Source organism: Heterodontus francisci, chromosome 7 (genome assembly GCF_036365525.1).
Source record: "Heterodontus francisci isolate sHetFra1 chromosome 7, sHetFra1.hap1, whole genome shotgun sequence".
Taxonomy (NCBI): domain Eukaryota; kingdom Metazoa; phylum Chordata; class Chondrichthyes; order Heterodontiformes; family Heterodontidae; genus Heterodontus; species Heterodontus francisci.
In genome coordinates, this window is record NC_090377.1 from 137,877,603 (window position 1) to 137,897,502 (window position 19,900).

A 19,900-nucleotide genomic window follows, 5' to 3' on the forward strand; every position below is an offset into this window, starting at 1 on the left:
AGGGTCAAAATCTCAGAAGCACTGGCCACAATTTTTCACTCTTCCTTAGACTCAGGTGTGGCATCAGATGGCTGGAGAATTGCAAACATAGAGTCGTACAGCATAGAAACAGGCCCTGCAGCCCACCACGTCCATGCCGACCATAATGCCTATCTATACTAATCCCACCTGCCTGCAATAATTCCATATCCCTCTATGCCTTGGTCATTCAAGTACCTGTCCAGATGCCTCTTAAATGTTGCCACAATGATGGGGGAGCCCAGCACATCAGTGTGAAAGATAAGGCTGAAGCATTTGCAACAATCTTCAGCCAGAAGTGCCGAGTTGATGACCCATTTCGGCCTCCTCCTGAAGTCCCCAGCATCACAGATGCCAGACTTCAGCCAATTCGATTCACTCTGCGTGATATCAAGAAATGACTGAAGGCACTGGATATTGCAAAAGCTATGGGCCCTGACAATATTCCAGCAATAGTACTGAAGACCTGTGCTCCAGAACTTGCCGCGCTCCTAGCCAAGCTGTTCCAGTACAGCTACAACACTGGCATCTACCCTGCAATGTGGAAAATTGCCCAGGTATGTCCTGTACACAAAAAGCAGGACAAGTCCAACCCGGCCAATTACTGCCCCATCAGCCTAACCTCAATCATCAGTAAAGTGATGGAAGGTGTCATCAACAGTGCCATCAAGCGGCACTAGCTTAGCAATAACCTGCTCAGTGACGCTCAGTTTGGGTTCCGCCAGGGCCACTCAGCTCCTGACTTCATTACAACCTTGGTTCAAACATGGACAAAAGAGCTGAACTCAAGAGGTGAGGTGAGGCAGCATTTGACCAAGTATGGCATCAAGGAGCCCTAGCAAAACTGAGGTCAATGGGAATCAGGGAGAAAACCCTCCGCTGGCTGGAGTCATACCTGGAGCAAAGGAAGATGGTTGTGGTTGTTGGAGGTCAATCATCTGAGCTCCAGGACATCACTGCAGGAGTTCCTCAGGGTAGTGTCCTAGGTCCAACCATCTTCATCTGCTTCATCAATGACCTACCTTCAATCATAAGCTCAGAAGTGGGGATATTCGCTGATGATTGCACAATGTTCAGCACCATTTGTGACTCCTCAGATGCTGAAGCAGTCGTGTAGAAATGCAACAAGACCTGGACAATATCCAAGCTTGGGCTGATAAGTGGCAAGTAACATTCACGCCACACAAGTGCCAGGCAATGACCATCTCCAACAAGAGAGAATAAAACCATCTCCCCTTGACATTCAAAGGCAATACCATCGCTGAATCCCCCACTATCAACATCCTGGGGGCTACCATTGACCAGAAACTGAACTGGAGTAGCCATATAAATACTGTGGCTACAAGAACAGGTCAGAGGCAAGGAATCCTGAGGTGAGTAACTCACCTCCTGACTCCCCAAAGCCTGTTCACCATCTACAAGGCACAAGTCAGGAGTGTGATGGAATACTCTCCACTTGCCTGGATGGGTGCAGCTCCAACAACACTCAAGAAGCTTGACACCATCCAGGACAAAGCAGCCCGCTTGATTGGCACCCCATCTACAAACATTCACTTCCTCCACCACCGACGCACGTGGCAGCAGTGTGTACCATCTACAAGATGCACTGCAGCAATGCACCAAGGCTCCTTAGACAGCACCTTCCAAACTCGAGACCTCTACCAACTGGAAGGACAAGGACAGCAAATAAAAGGGAACACCACCATCTGCAATTTCCCCTCCAAGCCACACACCATCCTGACTTGGAACTATATCGCTGTTCCTTCATGTCACTGGGTCAAAATCCTGGAACTCCGTTCCTCACAGCACTGTGGGTATACCTACCCCACATGGACTGCAGCGGTTCAAGAAGGTAACTCACCACCACCTTCTCACGGGCAATTAGGGATGGGCAATAAATGCTGGCCTGGCCAGCGATGCCCACATCCCCAGAACGAATTAAAAAAACAAAATTTCTAATGATTCCTGGTGTGGTAAGCAACACCCAGTTTTAATGGGTTTAAAGATTGCTTCCATTAAAGTGCATAGCATTAAGTCCACGACGCAATGTGTTTCAACCTTGGGTTACCTTGCCAAGGTCAAAGATGACCTGTTGTTTTACAGGAGTGTGGAATACCGCATGGCAGCACCTACAAGCAATGGTCACGATGTTGGTCCCATGGGTCATCAATGTGGTCAAGGGAAAATGATTCCTGTTCCTCTGGCCTGGGTATTCTGCTGCGGGGAGGCAACTTCACAATCTCCAAAGTTAAGGAGGTGGTGGGCAGTCACCTCCTTGTAGCAGATGTAATGTACAACAATGCTGCGCACCGGTTAATCAATGTGTATACCTGATTCAATACAGTGAGCGGCTGACCGTCCTCCAGCAGCTCCAACTGCTGCTGGTGATGTCCAGGCCCGTCATTCTAGTCAGTGACTTCAACTGCATCTTTGATGTGACTGGACGATTTTGCAGGGCCGACAGCCAATGGACACCACGTCCAGACTCCTGATGGAAGCGGTAAAAGATGCCATGCTGCATAATGACTTCAGCAACCCTGCAGATGGAGCACAGTGTAGATACACCTGGTTGGGATCAGATGGGTCTGTCCATTCCAGGATTGACATTGAGTATGTGTCCCATGGATTCACAGTCAGATCCACCAACATCAAGCCAGCGTGCTTCTCTGACCATTGCTTCCTACAGGCCAATTGTCAGTTACAGCATGACCAGAGGGTTAGCAGGGGGACATGGAAGCTAAATGTGAAACTGTTGACTCCAAAAAACATTGAGGAACTCAAGAGGGATTATAAAGGTTGGAGAACTGTGAAAGCTCCGAGTCCCCGACACACTGGTGGGAAGTGATCAAGGTGAACATCAAGAGGTCCTTCATCCTCAAAGGTGTTGAAAGGATGAGAGAGACAGACAGAGGGAAATGTCCCAACTCCAGAAAAGCATGCAGAATCTGCACCTGCTGAAGTCGATAGGGGTTGAAGTAAAGGAGCATTTCCAAGAGGTGAAGAGCCAGCAGGCCTTGCTCTTTGCCGGGGAGGCCTCCAAGATTATCTTACAGTCCAGAGTCTGCTCCGGGATGAAATGTGCTCGCACTTCTTCTTCCAAAAGGTGCACAGAGAGAGCTCTGTGATCATACGAACATACATACGAACATATGAATTAGGAGTAGGAGTAGCTGGCTGCACTTTTCAAAAAGATCATGGCTGATCTGATTGTTACCTCAACTCCACATTCCCACCTACCTCAATAACCTTTCACCTCCTTACTTATCAAGAATCTATCTACAAGCTGATACAAGCCTAGCCTGTCCAACCTTTCCTCGTAAGACAACGCGCCTTAAAAATATTCAAAGACTCTGCTTCCATCACCTTTTGAGAGAGTTCTGAAGACTCACAACCCTCTCAGAGAAAATAATTTCTCCTCATCTCTGTCTTAAATGGGCGACCCCTTATTTTTAAACAGTGGCCCATAGTTCTAGATTATCCCACAATAGATATCCTTTCCACATTGACCCTGTCAAGATCCCTTAGAATCTTATATGTTTCAATCAAGTGGCTTCTTAATCTTCTAAATTCCAGCTGATACAAGCCTAGCCTGTCCAACCTTTCCTCATAAGACAACGCGCCCATTCCAGGTATTGGTCTAGTAACCCTTCTCTGAACTGCTTCCAATGCATTTACATCCTTCTTTAAATAAGGAGACCAATACTGTACACAGTACTCCAGATGTGGTCTCACCAATGCCCTGTATAGCTGAAGCATAACTTCCCTACTTTTGTATTCAATTCCCCTCACAATAAATGATAATATTCCATTAGCTTTCCAAATTACTTGATGTACCTGCATACTAACCTTTTGCAATTCATGCACGAGGACACCCAGATCCATCTGCATCTCAGAGCTCCGCAATCGCTCACCATTTAGATATTTCTTTTTTTATTCTTCCTACCAAAATGGACAATTTCACATTTTCCCACATCAGACTCCATTTGCCAGATCTTTGCCCACTCACTTAATCTATCTATATCCCTTTGTAGCCTCCTTATGTCCTCTTCACAATTTACTTTTTTACCTATCTATGTGTCATCAGCAAATTTAGCAACCATACCTTCAGTCACTTCATCTAAGTCATTTCTTTAAATTGTAAAAAGTTGAGGCCCCAGCACTCATCCCTGTGCCACACCACTCATTAGATCTTGCCAACCAGAAAATGACCCATTTATGCCTACTCTGTTTCCTGTTAGCTTGCCAATCTTCTATCCATGCCAATATGTTACTCCCTACACCGTAAGCATTTATTTTGCACAATAACCTTTGATGTGTCACCTTATCAAATTCTTTCTGGAAATCTAAGTACAGTACATCCACTGGCTCCCCTTTATCCACAGCACATGTAACTCCCTCAAAGGGTGGCACAGTGGCGAAGTGGCTAGTTCCACAGCCTCACAGCTCCAGGGACCTGGGCTCGATTCTGGGTACTACCTGTGCGGAGTTTGCAAGTTCTCCCTGTGACCGTGTGGGTTTTCGCCGGGTGCTCTGGTTTCCTGCCAAAGACTTGCAGGTTGAAAGGTAAATTGGTCATTGTAAATTGCCCCTACTGTAGGTAAGTAGTAGGGAATATGGGATTACTGTAGGGTTAAAATAAAAAAAGGGTGGTTGTTGGTCAGCACAGATTTGGTGGGCCGAAGGGCCTGTTCCAGTGCAGTATCTCTAAATAAATAAACTCAAATAAATTGGTTAAACATAATTTCCCTTTCACAAAACCATGTTGACTCTGCCTGATTACCTTGAATTTTTCTAAGTGCCCTGCTTTCACGTCTTTTATAATAGCTTCAAACATTTTCCTATAACAGATGTTAAGCTAACTGGCCTGTAGTTTCCTGCTTTCTGTCTCCCTCCCTTTTTGAATAAAGGGTTTGTGTTGGCTATTTTCCAATCTAATGGAACCTTCCCCATGTCTTGGGAATTTTGGAAAATCAAAACCAATAAAGAACAAAGAACATTACAGCACAGGAACAGGCCCTTCGGCCCTCCAAGCCTACGCCAATCCAAATCCTCTATCTAAACCTGTCGCCTATTTTCTAAGGGTCTGTATCTCTTTACTTCCTGCCCATTCATGTATCTGTCTAGATACATCTTTAAAAGACGCTATCGTGCCCGCGTCTACCACCTCCGCTGGCAAAGCGTTCCATGCACCCACCACCCTCTGCGTAAAGAACTTTCCACGCATATCCCCCCTAAACTTTTCCCCTTTCACTTTGAACTCGTGTCCCCTTGTAATTGGAATCCCCCACTCTGGGAAAAAGCTTCTTGCTATCCACTCTGTCTATACCTCTCATGATTTTGTACACCTCAATCAGGTACCCCCTCAACCTCCGTCTTTCTAATGAAAATAATCCTAATCTACTCAACCTCTCTTCATAGCTAGCGCCCTCCATACCAGGCAACATCCTGGTGAACCTCCTCTGCACCCTCTCCAAAGCATCCACATCCTTTTGGTAATGTGGCGACCAGAACTGCACGCAGTATTCCAAATGTGGCCGAACCAAAGTCCTATACAACTGTAACATGACCTGCCAACTCTTGTACTCAATACCCCGTCCGATGAAGGAAAGCATGCCGTATGCCTTCTTGACCACTCTATTGACCTGCGTTGCCACCTTCAGGGAACAATGGACCTGAACACCCAAATCTCTCTGTACATCAATTTTCCCCAGGACTTTTCCATTTACTGTATAGTTCACTCTTGAATTGGATCTTCCAAAATGCATCACCTCGCATTTGCCCTGATTGAACTCCATCTGCCATTTCTCTGCCCAACTCTCCAGTCTATCTATATTCTGCTGTATTCTCTGACAGTCCCCTTCAGTATCTGCTACTCCACCAATCTTAGTGTCGTCTGCAAACTTGCTAATCAGACCACCTGTACTTTCCTCCAAATCATTGATGTATATCACAAACAACAGTGGTCCCAGCACGGATCCCTGTGGAACACCACTGGTCACATGTCTCCATTTTGAGAAACTCCCTTCCACTGCTACTCTCTGTCTCCTGTTGCCCAGCCAGTTCTTTATCCATCTAGCTAGTACACCTTGGACCCCATGCGCCTTCACTTTCTCCATCAGCCTTCCATGGGCAACCTTATCAAACGCCTTACTGAAGTCCATGTATATGACATCTACAGCCCTTCCCTCATCAATCAACTTTGTCACTTCCTCAAAGAATTCTATTAATGTATCAACTATCTCATGAGCCACTTCTTTTAAGACCCTAGGATGAATTATATCAGGACACGGGGTCTTGTCAGCCCACAGCTCCAAGAATTTGCTCAGTACCGCTTCCCTGGTGATTTTAATTTTCTTGAGTTCCTCCTTCCTTTCCATTTCCTGATTTACAGCTATGTCTGAGAGGTTACATGTATCCTCTGTAGTGAAGACTGATGCAAAATACCTGTTCAATTCATCTGCCATCTCATTATTTTCCCTTATCAATTCCCCAGACTCACTTTCTATTTCTCTTCTTTTTAAAATACCTATAGAAACTCTTACTATCTGTCTTTATATTTCTCACCAGCTTTGTCTTACTCTAATGGGTGGGAATTAGAATGTTTTTCAATCAAATCTGGAGTCAGACAGGGCTGTCTTCTCTCCCCTGTCTTGTTTGTTTGCTATATTGAACCTTTTGCTGAATCTATCAGGAAGGATGCAGGCATAAGAGGGGTGACAATCCCAGGCAGCGGAGGCACTCAGGTCAAAGCCACCGTGTACCTGGATGAACTCACCATCTTCTGCTCAGATCTGCTGTCAGTTCACAGACTGATGAGCATCTGTGACTAGTTTGAACTGGCCTCAGGAGCCAAAGTAAATCACAGCAAGAGCGAGGCCATATTCTTTGGGAACTATGCCAACTGATCCTTTGTCATCTTTATCGTCAGGTCAGACTACCTGAAGGTGCTGGTTCAGAGGGGCCAGGACATGTGCCAAAAACTGGAAGGGACAAGCAGGCATGGTGAAACAGAAGCTGGTCATGTGGAAGCGGCACTCCGCGCTCCGTTGTGGGTAAGAACCAGGTCATCAGGTGCTGTACATGGTACAGGTCTGGCCCATATCCCACTCCTGCACCATGGCGGTCACTCGTGCCACCTTCCATTTTATCTGGAGATCAAACATGGAACGTGTCTGCAGGGACACGATGTTAAAACCTCTACATAAATGGGGAAAAGATTACCCAATGTTACCCTCATCCTGATGGCCACCTTTGTCGTGGCTGCATCAAGCTGTACATAGACCTGGGGTATGCAAACATCAAGTGTCACTATGTTCTGAGGTTCTATCTGTCCCCAGTGTTACGAAGGATGGGTCTGGCCACATTGCCGTGGAATGCTCCATTCAGTTGGTCCGTGCCATACCACCTGTCCCTCATGGAAAAGCGTGTGCAGAAAATGCCTTTGACTACAAGTCCATCAGGCAGTGGTCTGCACGTAACCTGCTTAGACCCTACAGGAAAAGGAAATGGTGGATCCTGTTGAACGGTTCCCGAACAGACTGTCAAATTCATTTGGCAGAATTCCTCATCGTCAGAACTTTCAAACAAGCACAAAGACGTAGCTTGGCTGGTGGTGAAAAATGCCCTCCCTATCAGATTCTTCCTGCATGCCTGGAGTCTCACTTCCTCCGCACGCTGCCCTCGAGGCGGCTGCAGTGGGGAAGAGACCGTCATCCACCTCCTTCTGGAATTCGCATTTGCAAAGTAAGTGTGGAAAGAGATGCAGTGTTTTTTTGTCGTGCTTCATCCCAAGCAGCTCCGTAACGCAGGAATCAGTGCTGTACAGGCTGTTCCCAGGGACACACACAATTTCTGTTACGACCAGGTGAGAAAGAGGTCTAGGGTTCCCTTTCAGCCTTCACCTGGTCTTGCTGTAACAGGGTTTAATTTTAACCACACCGTGTTTTTAGCTTCCCCTGATGAATCCTTGTTCGCTGCTTTCCAATTATAAGGCAAAGAAACCAGCACAAACAGGTTTTCTTAGGTTTAAAGAAGAAAAGTTAAAATGTATTAAATTTTATTTGGTTGACGCCTATGGATACACGACATGCCCATTTGAACAGGCATACACGAGACACACATGCAAATAGAGACAGAAAAGAGTAGAAGAAAAATAAAGTGGAAACGTTTGAGGCAATATCTGAAGAGTTTTTGTTCCGGTTCTTTGAGCTCACTGCAGAGTCCTTGATTGTAGGTAGAGCTTGCTTTTAGTTGGGGCCCATTATTCTTAAACCTTGATCACTACTTTTCTCTCTTGGGGTTCATGTGTCTTCAGTGTGTTGAGAGGCTTGTGAGAAAGAGATGGAAGCAGACAGAAGAGATCTTCTCAGTCCAGGAGCAAAGAGACACTCTCAGTTCAAACTGTTCATACAATTCAGAAAAACTCAGGTTGCCAGCAGATTAGTCATGTGACTAGCTGGTGTGGCCATGTCCTTTTATGTATTCGGCCAGCTTAGCAGTCAACGGGGAATGTGAGCTCCCCCACCTTCAATGTCTGGTGATCAAAAGTCCATTGTGGGTTGAATGTGTCAGGGAATGGTCCTATGTCCTTTCCAAGCACTGTCTGTGAATATGCAAATATCTTTCCAGCCAAGGGTCAATTGTGGGTTGAATGTATCAGGGAATGGCTGCTTTGTCCTTCCAAACACTGTCTATTAATATGCAAATGTCTTTCCATCCAAGGCTGATCTGTTTAGCAAGTTCTTTGTTCACTCCAGTAACAGTTAAAAATCAATGTTCATGACAAAATTAATGTGCCTAGGTAAGGCCTAGCATGACACCGAGATAAACATTAACTGTTACTGGCGGACCATCAACTCAGTGAAAGATGCACTTCAGTAAGGCGTTTGATAAGGTTCCCCATGGTAGGCTGATGGAGAAAGTGAAGTCGCATGGGGTCCAGGGTGTACTAGCTAGATGGAAAAAGAACTGGCTGGGCAACAGGAGACAGAGAGTAGCAGTGGAAGGGAGTTTCTCAAAATGGAGACGTGTGACCAGTGGTGTTCCACAGGGATCCGTGCTGGGACCACTGTTGTTTGTGATATACATAAATGATTTGGAGGAAAGTATAGGTGGTCTGATTAGCAAGTTTGCAGACGGCACTAAGATTGGTGGAGTAGCAGATAGTGAAGAGGACTGTCAGAGAATACAGCAGAATATAAATAGATTGGAGAGTTGGGCAGAGAAATGGCAGATGGAGTTCAATCAGGGTAAATGCGAGGTGATGCATTTTGGAAGATCCAATTCCAGAGTGAACTATACAGTAAATGGAAAAGTCCTGGGGAAAATTGATGTACAGAGAGATTTGGGTGTTCAGGTCCATTGTTCCCTGAAGGTGGCAACGCAGGTGAACAGAGTGATCAAGAAGGCATACGGCATGCTTTCCTTCATCGGATGGGGTATTGAGTACAAAAGTTGGCAGGTCATGTTACAGTTGTATAGGACTTTGGTTCGGCCACATTTGGAATACTGCGTGCAGTTCTGGTCGCCACATTACCAAAAGGATGTAGATGCTTTGGAGAGGGTGCAGAGGAGGTTCACCAGGATGTTGCCTGGTATGGAGGGCGCTAGCTATGAAGAGAGCTTGAGTAGATTAGGATTATTTTCATTAGAAAGGCGGAGGTTGAAGGGGGACCTGATTGAGGTGTACAAAATCATGAGAGGTATAGACAGGGTGGATAGCAAGAAGCTTTTTCCCAGAGTGGGGGATTCAATTACTAGGGGTCACGAGTTCAAAGTGAGAGGGGAAAAGTTGAGAATTAGAACATTACAGCGCAGTACAGGCCCTTCGGCCCTCGATGTTGCGCCGACCTGTGAAACCATCTGACCTACACTATTCCATTTTCATCCAAAAGTCTATCCAATGACCACATAAATGCCCTTAAAGTTGGCGAGCCTACTACTGTTGCAGGCAGGGCGTTCCACGCCGCTACTACTCTCTGCGTAAAGAAACTACCTCTGACATCTGTCCTATATCTTTCACCCCTCAACTTAAAGCTATGTCCCCTCGTGTTTGCCATCAGCATCTGAGGAAAAAGACTCTCACTATCCACCCTATCTAACCCTCTGATTATCTTGTATGTCTCTATTAAGTCACCTCTCCTCCTCCTTCTCTCTAACGAAAACAACCTCAAGTCCCTCAGCCTTTCCTCGTAAGACCTTCCCTCCATACCAGGCAACATCCTAGTAAATCTCCTCTGCACTCTTTCCAAAGCTTCCACATCCTTCCTACAATACGGTGACCAGAACTGCACGCAATACTCAAGGTGCGGCCTCACCAGAGTTTTGTACAGCTGCATCATGACCTCGTGGCTCCGAAACTCGATCCCCCTACTAATAAAAGCTAACACACCATATGCCTTCTTAACAGCCCTATTAACCTGGGTAGCAACTTTCAGGGATTTATGTACCTGGACACCAAGATCTCTCTGCTCATCTACACTACCAAGAATCTTCCCATTAGCCCAGTACTCTGCATTGCTGTTACTCCTTCCAAAGTGAATCACCTCACACTTCTCTGCATTAAATTCCATTTGCCATCTCTCAGTCCAGCTCTGCAGCCTATCTATGTCCCTCTGTACCCTACAGTTACTAGGGGACATAGGTTTAAGGTGCGAGTGGCAAAGTTTAGAGGGGATGTGCGAGGCAGGTTCTTTACAGAGGGTGGTGAGTGCCTGGAACTTGCTGCCGGGGGAGGTGGTGGAAGCAGGTACGATAGCGACGTTTAAGAGGCATCTTGACAAATACATGAATAGGATGGGAATAGAGGGATATGGACCCCGGAAGTGCAGAGGTTTTAGTTTAGACAGGCATCAAGATCGGCGCAGGCTTGGAGGGCTGAATGGCCTGTTCCTGTGCTGTACTGTTCTTTGTTCTTATTCACTCTGTCCATGCCACTCATAACTTTGTAAACCTCTATCATGTCGCCCCTCTACCTCCATCGTTCCAGTGAAAACAATCAGAGTTTATCCAACCTCTCCTCATAGCTAATGCCCTCCAGACCAGGCAACATCCTGGTAAACCTCTTCTGTACCCTCTCCAAAGCCTCCACGTCCTTCTGGTAGTGTGGCGACCAGAATTGCACGCAATATTCTAAGTGTGGCCTAACTAAGGTTCTGTACAGCTGCAGCATGACTTGCCAATTTTTATACTCTATGCCCCAACCGTTTTACTCTATCCACCCTATCTGTTCACCTTAATATCTTAAAAACTTTGATCAAATCACCCCTAAACCTTTTAAATTACAGGGAATACAACCTTATTTATCACTTTTTACAAGCTCAGGACTCTTAAACTCTTAAGAGTCTCTGAACCAAGCCACTGACAACTGTGCCCAATGGGGAATCAGACATACCCCTGATAGATGTCCTCACTGTTTACCCAGGTTGGTACAGGCAAGGATGAGGCCCCTCCAATTCTACACAGGGAGTTTAACCAGCTAACGTCACACAACAGCTTCGTAAAATGCAAGCACATAAGCAACATCTTCATAAATCCCCGAGAGTCGGGGTTAAGATTAGCTGCTCAGAATGGTGGAAGGTGAGAGTGGTGTTCCACAGGGATTGGTGCTGGGATCACCGTTATTCACCACTTACATAAACAATTTAGACTTGGGAATTGGAAGTACATTTCAAAATTTGTGAATGACACCAAATTGTGAGATGGGGTTACTGCTGAGGAAAACTGTGACAAAATGCACAAAGACATTAAACTTGAAAAATAAGACTGTAATTTGCAAATGAATGTCAACATAGATAAATGTGGTGATGTAATGTATTTTGGTAGGAATAAGGAGGCCACAATACTCCTTGGAAAATCAGAGTCTAAATGGGTAGAGGAACAAAGGGATCGAGGGTACAGACACCCACATGAATAAAAGTAGCAACAGAGGTTAATAAGGCCATAAAAGCAGCAAATGAAACATTGGTGTTCATTGCTAGATGGATAGAATTGAAAAGAAGTGAAGTTATATTAAACTAGCACTGAACCTTGGTTAGAACACTCTTGAAAAACTGTTCCGGTCTCCATATTATCAAAAGGAAATAGAGGCACCGGATAAAGGAGAGAGGAAGTATTAATGGGATTAGCATCCTTGAAAGTTGATAAATCACGAGGGCCGGATAAAATGCACCCCCAGGCTGTTAAAAGAAGCAAGAGAGGAAATAGTGGAAGGTCCGAGCATCATTTTCCAGTCTCACTGGATACAGGTGTGGTGCCGGAGGATTGGAGAACTGCTAACGTTGTACCTCTGTTTAAAAAGGGAGCGAGAGATAGACTGAATAATTACAGGCCAGTCAGTCTAACGTCAGTAGTGGGCAAATTATTGGAATCTATTCTGAGAGACAGGATAAACTGTCACTTAGAAAGGCACAGGTTAATCAAGGATAGTCAGCATGGATTTGTTAAGGGAAGATCGTGTCTGACCAACTTGATTGAATTTTTTGAAGAAGTAACAGGAAAGATAGATGTGATGTATGGATAGTGCAGTTGATGTTGTCTAGATGAATTTTCGCAAGGCTTTTGACAGCATCCCACAAGGCAGACTGGTTAAAAAATAAAATCCCATGGGATCCATGGAAATGTAGCAAGGTGGAACAAAATTGGCTCAGTGGCAGGAAGCAAAGGGTAATTGTTGACAGGTGTTTATGCGACTGGAGGGCTGTTTCCAGTGGCGTTCCGCAGGGCTCAGTACTGGGTTGCCTGCTTTTTGTGGTATATATTAACGATTTAGATGTATATGTAGGGGGCATGATCAAGTAATTTGCAGATGACACAAAGATTGGCTATGCTGTAGAGCAGGATAGCTGTAGAATAGAATCATAGAAAGTTTAAGGCACAGAAGGAGGCCACTTTGCCCATCGTGTCTGTGCCAGCCGAAAAATGATCCACCCATTCAAATCCCACCTTCCAGTATTTGGTCCATAGTCATGCAGATTATGGCACTTGAGGTGCATATCCAGACTCCTTTTGAATGAGTTGAGGCTGTCTGTCTCAACTATCCATTTAGGCAGTGAGATCCAGACAGTGAAAAAGTGTTTCCTCATCTCCCCTCTAATTTTTTAACCAATCACTTTAAATCTATGCCCCCTCGTCATTGACCTCTCTGCTAAGGTGAATAGACCCTTCACCTCCACTCCATCCAGGCCCCTCAAACTTTTTTTTTATACAGTTGAATCAGATCTCCCCCCAGCCTTCTCCATTCCAAGGAGAACAACCCCAGCCTCTCCAATCTTTCCTCATAGCTGCATTTTTCCAGTCCTGGCAACATCTTCATAAATCTCCTCTGTACCCTCTCTAGTGCAATTACATCCTTTCTGTAATGAGGTGACCAGAACTGTACACGGTACTCAAGTTGTGGCCTAACCAATGAGTTATACAGTTCCAGCATAGCCTCCCTGCTCTTATATTCTAAACCTCGGCTAATAAAGGAAAAGATTCCATATGCCTTCTTAACCACCTTATCGATCTGTCCTGCAACCTTCAGGGATCTGTGGACATTCACTCCAAGGTCCCTCCCTTCCTCTACACTTCAGTATTTCCCATTAATCGTGTATTCCTTTGCCTTGTTTGACCCCCCCAAATGCATCACCTCACACTTCTCCAAGTTGCATTCCATCGGCCGCTTTAACGTGATTGGTAGAAAAATGAGAGAGAAGTTGAGGAAAAGCCTTTTCACCCAGAGGGTGGTGGGGGTTTGGAACTCAGTGCCTGAAAGAGTAGTTGAGGCAGAAACCTTCAACTCATTTAAAAGGAGTCTGGATATGCACCTCAAGTGCTGTAATCTGCAGGGCTCTGGCCCAAATGCTAGAAGGCAGGATTTGAATGGGAGGATCATTTTTTGGCCGACACAGACACGATGGGCCATGTGGCCTCTTTCTGTGCCTTAAACATTCTATGATTCTCTGATTCCAAGGTGCAAAAATATTTGCAAGGTTGATCCTAGATCTGAAAGGACATGCGTAACAGGAAAGGCTGAAGCTCTTTTTGAGATAAAGGAGATGGTTGATGGATGATCTGATAGAAGTCTTGAAGATTATTAAAAGGTCACAGGGTGGATGTTTGCACTTGTGGGCGATTCCAAAACTAGTGGTCATAAATATCAGATAGTCACGAACAAATCCAATAGGGAATTCAGGAGAACTTCTTTACCCCAAAGAGAGGGAAGAATGTGGAATGTGCTACCACATGGAGTTGCAGAGATACATTTAAGGGGAAGCTAGATAAATACATGAGGGAGAAAGGAATGGAAAGATATGCTAGTCGGGTTAGATGAATTGCACAGCATCTTCTTTTCCAAAGATCTCTTAGCTTCTCTAATGGCTGCTTTTGCTTCCCTCAATTGTGGATGATATTTGTCCCTATTCCCCTGGAAACAAAATCCATCCAGTTCCAAATTGGGTCCCGCAGTTTAGGGAGTCAGGCATCATTCACCTCCAGATCTATGCTGACTGGTAAAACCCCAGACAGTTCCTTAGTAAGGGTTCCTCATCATCTATTTGTCAGAATACTGAAACACATGTCTCTTAAAGTACACTCCAGGAGGCCCCACTCCCAGGTAACATTCACACCATACAAGGGCCAGGCAATAATCATCTCCAAAAAGAGAGAATCTGACCACCTTTGCTTGACATTCAACAGCATTACCATCACTCAAGCCCCCACCAATATATTGGGGGTAACTATTGACCAGAAAATTAACTGGACCAGCCACATCAATACTGTGGCCACAAGAGCAGGTCAGAGGCTGGGAATTCTGCGAGGAGTAACTCACCTCCTGACTCCCCAACGCCTGCCCACCATCTACAAGTCACAAGTCAGAAGTGCGATTTACTAGTCTCCGTTTGCCTAGATTAGTGTAGCTCCAACAGTACTCAAGAAGTTCACCACCACCCAAGACATGGCAGTCCACTGGATCTGCATCCCATCCACCACCTTAAACATTCACTCCTTCCATAACCGATGCAGTGACAGCAGTGTGTACCATAGACAAGATGCACTGCAGCAACTCACAAAACCTCCTCCCACAGCACCTTCTGAACCAGTGACCTCTACCAAGGACAAGAGCAACAGACGCATGGGAACACCAACACCTTCAAGTTCCCCTCCAAGCCACACCATCCTGACTTGGAACTATATCACTGTTCCTTCAGTCGCAGTGTCAAAATCCTGGAACTCCCTTCCTAACAGTACTGTGGGTGTATCTAGCCGAAATGGATTGCTGCAGTTTAAGGCGGCAGTTCACCACCACTTTCTCAAGGGCAATTAAGGATGGGCAATAAATGCTGGCCTAGCCAGCAACGATGCCATTCCATGAAAAAAAAACTCAGAGTACGCAACCTTCAGCAGGGTCAGTGCTGGAGTTTCACAGTGGGAGTGATCCCAGAGCAACTGTTGGGATTGCACGCCCAGGGATGTTCCAGCCTAACACAAACACATCAATAGGGATTTCCTGGAAGCTCAACTGCAGATCCTTCTTTATCTGGAGATTAAATGACTGTTGTATAATCGTACCAGCAGCTACCATGCAGAATTTAACCAATTTATTTTCAACTGGACTATTTAAATGAGTTAATGCCAGCCGTAAAATGGACTCAGGACTTTCACACAAACATGTTAAACCATTGTAAAATAATTACCAGTAATTTTCAGACTGGAAATTTAAACCTGCCGTTTCACTTTCAGTCCGGAACAGATCACAGTTTTACACCAGTCTCTGATTTGACAGAAGGTGGCTGGGACACATTTCTTACAGGCCTCAGGATTAACCCACACAGGGACTTTGCTGTCAGTGAAGAGAGACGAGAAAGACCAAAGTGCCGTTTGTCCCTCTCAGTATGACACCGAAGGATTGTGTCCGGGCTGAAGTTCTGTTCCAGCTGTGCAATTCTCCCCCCAGAGTGTCCTTTCTGAGTTCCAGCCAGTGATGCTAAACACTCAGGTGGGAAAGACAAAAATCTACAACAATGTGTTTCAAGCAAATCTGATTTATTTGACATTTATCCAAAATATTAAACTCCAGCCAAGTTACAGAATTATCAGCAGAAACAAACCCCAATTGTCAGAATCAAAACATAGAACATTTACACCACAGAAGGAGGCCATTGTGTCTGTGCCAGCTGAAAAAGGGATATCCAGCTTAATCCCACTTTCCAGTTGTTGCGACATCAGAGATCATTAACGTGAAAATACGAGATATGAACCCCCAGATCAATTTAACAAATTGCATAAGAAAATTTCATGTTTTAAGTCTTTTATTATAACTAAAAGAAATCCCCAATTAACTAAATAGCACTTTGTAAGTAGCTGATACTCCAACTTACAATCAAAGTTATTTTCTTCACTTATTCAATACTTGAATATCTCACACCACACTTATAAGCTACACAGTCCTTTTGATGACAAAATCATTTGCAGTTAAAAGTCTCAAATTCCTCCCAGTTCAATAGGCTAGATCTCCCAGACTTTAAAAAAAAAACCCAATATTTTCCTTGACTCCCTTCTCCAAACACTTATGACCTGGACATCTGTGGATAATGTGATTTCCAGTGATCCTGTGGGCTCTTTACTCCTCCACAAACTTTGACTCAATAAAAAAAGGTTCAAATTTCCACAGCTTTTCACTGTATATCTTGAGAGCAGGCGTTTTCTCTCTCTCTCCAGCTGCCCTTGCTGGGTGTCTTCTCTTACAGCTTCCCTTGAGGCCTCACCCTGATGTGTTCTCTTCTTACAGCCTGCTTGAGGCCCCAACATGATGGTTCATTCCTTACATCCTGTTTTTCTCCAAAAAGGCTGTTAAATTTATCTGGTTCTAAAATTCAATAGTTGATTTCTCTTCTCTAAAATGTAAAGACCAGAAGTCTAGTTTCACAAAGCTGCTCGGCCTTTCCATTGCCCCCAGGTATTACCACCTGCTGGCTCATTTGCATGTTCTCAATAGCTGACTCCTTGCTTTACAACCCAAACATCTGGAGGGCAAAGTTCATTGTTTTTCAGGTGTTAGTGCTGTAGTCTCTGTTCTTCAGAAAACAGTATTTGCTCGGTTCTCTGTTGTCCTGGTAACCTTTTACAGAGTGGAGGTGAGGTCAGCTGACTTCCTGGATTCCATTTTGAACTTTAAAAAAAATCACTATTTATTTATTTAGAGATACAGCACTGAAACAGGCCCTTCAGCCCACAGAGTCTGTGCCGACCATCAACCACCCATTTATACTAATCCTACACTAATCCCATATTCCTACCACATCCCCACCTGTCCCTATATTCCCCTACTACCTACCTATACTAGGGGCAATTTATAATGGCCAATTTACCTATCAACCTGCAAGTCTTTTGGTGGTGGGAGGAAACCGGAGCACCCGGAGAAAACCCACACAGACACAGGGAGAACTTGCAAACTCCACACAGGCAGTACCCAGAATTGAACCCGGGTCGCTGGAGCTGTGAGGCTGCGGTGCTAACCACTGCGCCGCCCACAGTAGAAGTCATAATCATGTTCAGGTCCAGTGTTCCTACACCAATTCACAAATGGAAACGAACCATAGCTCAGTCGCTACCACTGTTGCCTCTGAATCAGAAGGTTGTGGGTTCAAGCCCCACTCCAAAGAGTGTGCTGTCTGCAATTGACCGTCATGTTTCCTACATTATAGCAGTGACTACACTTCAATTTGTACATTAGCTGTAAAGTGCTTTGACATGTGCTGACATTATGGAAGGTGCTGCATATATTCAGATCTTTCTTTAACCATCAGAATGAAGATGGCTCAATTCTGGATGTGATTAACAGCAGCAATAACAGCAGAATCCAACCCCTGCAATCAGTTGTGAACTCGCTGGTGTTTAAGCAGGTGGGATGACTGAGTGAATCCCTTCCCACACACTGAGCAGGTGAATGGCCTCTCGCCAGTGTGAACTCGCTGGTGTCTCAGCAGGTTGGATGACTGAGAGAACCTCTTCCCACACACGGAGCAGGTGAACGGCCTCTCGCCAGTGTGAAGTCGCTGGTGTATCAGCAGAGTAGATAAGTGAGTGAATCTATTCCCACACACAGAACAGGTGAATGGCTTCTCCCCAGTGTGAACTCGCTGGTGTGTCAGCAGGTTTGATGAACGGGTAAATCTGTTCCCACAAATGGAGCAGATGAACAGTGTCTCCCCAGTGTGAACTCGCTGGTGTTCCAACAGGTTGGATGAACGAGCAAATCTGTCCCCACACTCACTGCAGGTAAATGGCCTCCCAGTATGAATGCACTGGTGTGTCAGCAGGTGGGATGACTGAGTGAATCCCCTTCCACACATGGAACAGGTGAATGGTCTCTCCCCAGTGTGAGTACGTCGATGAGTTTCCAGCTTGGATGGGTAATTGAATCCCTTCCCACAGTCCCCACATTTCCACGGTTTCTCAGCGTCCTTGTGTCTCTCCAGTTTGGATGATCTGTTGAAGCCTTGTCCACACACAGAACACGTCTCTGGTTTCTCCCCACTGTGTAACTGGTGAAAGCTCTTTCCACACTGAGTGCACTGGAACACTCACTTGCGTGTGTGTGTGTCGTGATGCTTATCCAGTTATACTGGTGTTTGAAATCTTTTCCGACAGACAAAACAAACATTTCTCCTTCCACATTCAAAGGCTGATAAATCGAGTCAGATCTTGATGTTTAGTTTGAGTTTCCTGTCTGCAAATCCTCCCCTTCTAATACCCTGTAAAAGGAGTTTACAAAAGTCATCACACTAAGTAAAGGACAGAAATTCAGAACAGACAATTCTAGTTTCTATGGAACATTCTTTCCTCTCTTGTACCCCCAAACACGTGGTCCATTCAAACTAAAAGAAACCAAAATAAGTAACCAAGTCACAACAAAATAATGTAGGAAAGGAAATTTGTGGTCCTTACCCGCTCTGGCCGACATGTGACTCCAGACCCAGAGCAATGTGATTGACTCTTAACTGCCCCTGAAATGGCCTAGCAAGACACTCAATTGTATCAAATCGCTACAAAGTCTAATTAGGAATGAAACCTGATGGACCGCCCGACCTAGGCACCGGAAATGACAACGGTAGAACCGGACCTGTCGACCCTATGAAGTCCTCCCTAATAACATATCAGTGCTTGTGCCAAAGTTGGTAAAGCTGTCCCACAGACTAATCAAGTAACAGCCTGACAGTTATACGCACGGTCATACCTCACAGACACCACCATCGCCATCCCTGGGTTTGTCCTGTCTCACCGGCAGGACAGCCCCAGAGGTGATGGCACAGTGGTATACAATCGTGAGGGAGTTTCCCTGGGAATCTTCAACATTGACTCCATTGCCCATGAAGTCTCATGGCATCAGGTCAAACATGGGCAAGGAAACCTCCTGCTGATTACCACCTACCACCCTCCCTCAGCTGATCAGTCAGTACTCCTCCATGTTGAACAGGGCGGCGCAGTGGTTAGCACCGCAGCCTCACAGCTCCAGCGACCCGGGTTCAATTCTGGGTACTGCCTGTATGGAGCTTGCAAGTTCTCCCTGCGTTGGTTTTCGCTGGGTGCTCCGGTTTCCTCCCACAGCCAAAAGACTTGCAGGTTGATAGGTAAATTGGCCATTATAAATTGCCCCTAGTACAGGTAGGTGGTAGGGGAATATAGGGACAGGTGGGGATGTGGTAGGAACATGGGATTAATGTAGGATTCGTATAAATGGGTGGTTGATGGTCGGCACAGACTCGGTGGGCCGTAGGGCCTGTTTCAGTGCTGTATCTCTAAATAAATAAACATCACTTGGAGGAAGCACTGAGGGTGGCAAGGGCACCAAATGTACTCTGGGTGGGCGGAAGCACTGAGGGTGGCAAGGGCACCAAATGTA

General features: G+C 45.5%; 2 protein-coding genes across 2 annotated transcripts in view; both read right to left on the reverse strand.

Moving 5' to 3' along the window:
• LOC137372429 (zinc finger protein 850-like) overlaps positions 1 to 19,900 on the reverse strand; it is a 69,159-nt gene that overhangs the window by 42,525 nt on the left and 6,734 nt on the right. Inside the window, exons 2-5 of the mRNA XM_068036317.1 lie at positions 17,883 to 18,572; positions 6,518 to 6,597; positions 2,970 to 3,137; positions 2,375 to 2,555 (exon numbers count right to left, since the gene is read on the reverse strand). Coding sequence (XP_067892418.1) covers positions 2,375 to 2,555; positions 2,970 to 3,137; positions 6,518 to 6,597; positions 17,883 to 18,572 — 1,119 coding nt within the window. The remainder of the gene's footprint in view (positions 1 to 2,374; positions 2,556 to 2,969; positions 3,138 to 6,517; positions 6,598 to 17,882; positions 18,573 to 19,900) is intronic.
• Positions 18,479 to 19,900, reverse strand: part of LOC137372430 (zinc finger protein 239-like) — a gene marked incomplete at its 5' end in the record, with an annotated part of 47,758 nt that continues 46,336 nt past the window's right edge. The window contains one exon of the mRNA XM_068036318.1: positions 18,479 to 18,752. The remainder of the gene's footprint in view (positions 18,753 to 19,900) is intronic.